This window comes from Salpingoeca rosetta (assembly GCF_000188695.1).
Source record: "Salpingoeca rosetta unplaced genomic scaffold supercont1.15, whole genome shotgun sequence".
In the NCBI taxonomy this organism is placed as follows: Eukaryota; class Choanoflagellata; order Craspedida; family Salpingoecidae; genus Salpingoeca; species Salpingoeca rosetta.
In genome coordinates, this window is record NW_004754919.1 from 998,058 (window position 1) to 999,605 (window position 1,548).

The following is a 1,548-nucleotide window of genomic DNA, read 5'->3' on the forward strand; positions in this document are numbered from 1 at the left end:
CATTATTACCATCGCATGCGATATCTATGAGGCGCGCACGAATAATTGGATAGAAACAGCTAGTTCATCCCCGCCTGGGAAGCACGAAGAGAAAGAATCAGCAGCCTTTCGTCGTTGACGTCGCCACATTTCCGCGAGAGTCCCGTCGCGGACAAAACTGTTTCCCCGGTTGCGTACCAAGACCAGCAGATTTCGCATCCGAGGCACGGCAAGGCGTCATCTGCCTGGTAGGCGCCCCAAATTTTTGAAATATGGGGGGGCCCGTGCGTGTTCATGTGTTTTTGTGTGCGTGGGTGTGCATGTGGTTAAGTGTGTGGACGTAGGGCGGGGTGTGGGTATCACTGTGTGAGGGGGGGGGGGGGGGGGGGGTGTGTGTGTGTGCGTGTGCGTGTGTGCGTGTGCGTGTGTGCGTGTGGGGGGTGTGTGCGTGACACCTTGCACATGCGCCCACGTGCTTCAACCCATCTTGTCCTCATTCATTCCTCCTCATCATGACTGTTTACCAATGCTCCCCGTACTGTTTTCTGCCTGCAGGCATGGAACAGCAACGCGCGGGATCGTTACTACATCCTCCGCCCAGAGACGGTCGAGGCATACTTTGTCATGTGGCGGTACGCTGATGACATGATGATGATGATGATGATGATGGTGATGCTGCTGCGCATGTGTTGATTGGGCGTGTAAGGGTTCAACCGCCATTCGCCACACACACACACACACACATTCACGTTTACATTCACGAACACACACACACACACACACACACACACATTCACATTCACATTCACATTCACATTCACATTCACACATTCACATTCACATGTTGTAACACAACAACACGTCACGTGCACACGCCTACCCCGTCATCCTGCCCGCTGCTGCGTTAATCAGGCTGACGCACGACCCCAAGTACCGGGAGTGGGCGTGGGAGGCGGTTGAGGCGCTGGAGAAGAACTGCCGCTGCGGCGTCGGCTACTGCGGTCTTCGTGACGTCGGGCGCATGCCCCCGTCACAGGACGACGTGCAGCAGGTGCGAGGGGTGCTTCACGGATGTGTGTGTGTGTGTGTGTGTGTGTGTGTGTGTGTGTGTGTGTGTGTGTGTGTGTGTGTGTGTGTGTGTGTGTGTGTGTGTGTGTGTGTGTGTGTGTGTGTGTGTGTGTTGGTCAGAAGGGGCGTTGGTGACTGCTTTCATATGCGACGCCTCCCTCAACTCACGACATTCTCCCCCCTCCCCCACATATACACACACATCACATTACCACCACCACTGCAGAGCTTCTTCCTGGCTGAGACGCTCAAGTATCTCTATCTCATCTTCTGCGAGGACGACGTGATATCACTCGACGACTGGGTCTTCAACACAGAGGCGCACCCGGTTCCCGTCCAGCACTGAAGGTGCGCGTATTTTGCTGTTGTTTGCGTGTGTTTCGATTTGTGTGTATGTGTGCGCGCGTGTGTATGCGTGTGTATGCGTGTGTTTGTGTGTTTACTTCAGCGTGATAGACGCAGCACAGGTTGTATTTAACATCGAGCGTTGCTTGTGCGCGT

The 1,548-nt window shown here is 54.6% G+C and overlaps 1 protein-coding gene across 1 annotated transcript in view; it reads left to right on the forward strand.

Annotated features, from left to right (window-relative positions):
- Positions 1-1,548, forward strand: part of PTSG_06019 (uncharacterized protein) — a gene marked incomplete at its 5' end in the record, with an annotated part of 5,905 nt that overhangs the window by 3,833 nt on the left and 524 nt on the right. The window contains 4 exons of the mRNA XM_004992854.1: positions 187-227; positions 535-611; positions 892-1,030; positions 1,274-1,395. Coding sequence (XP_004992911.1) covers positions 187-227; positions 535-611; positions 892-1,030; positions 1,274-1,393 — 377 coding nt within the window. The 3' untranslated portion in view covers positions 1,394-1,395. The remainder of the gene's footprint in view (positions 1-186; positions 228-534; positions 612-891; positions 1,031-1,273; positions 1,396-1,548) is intronic.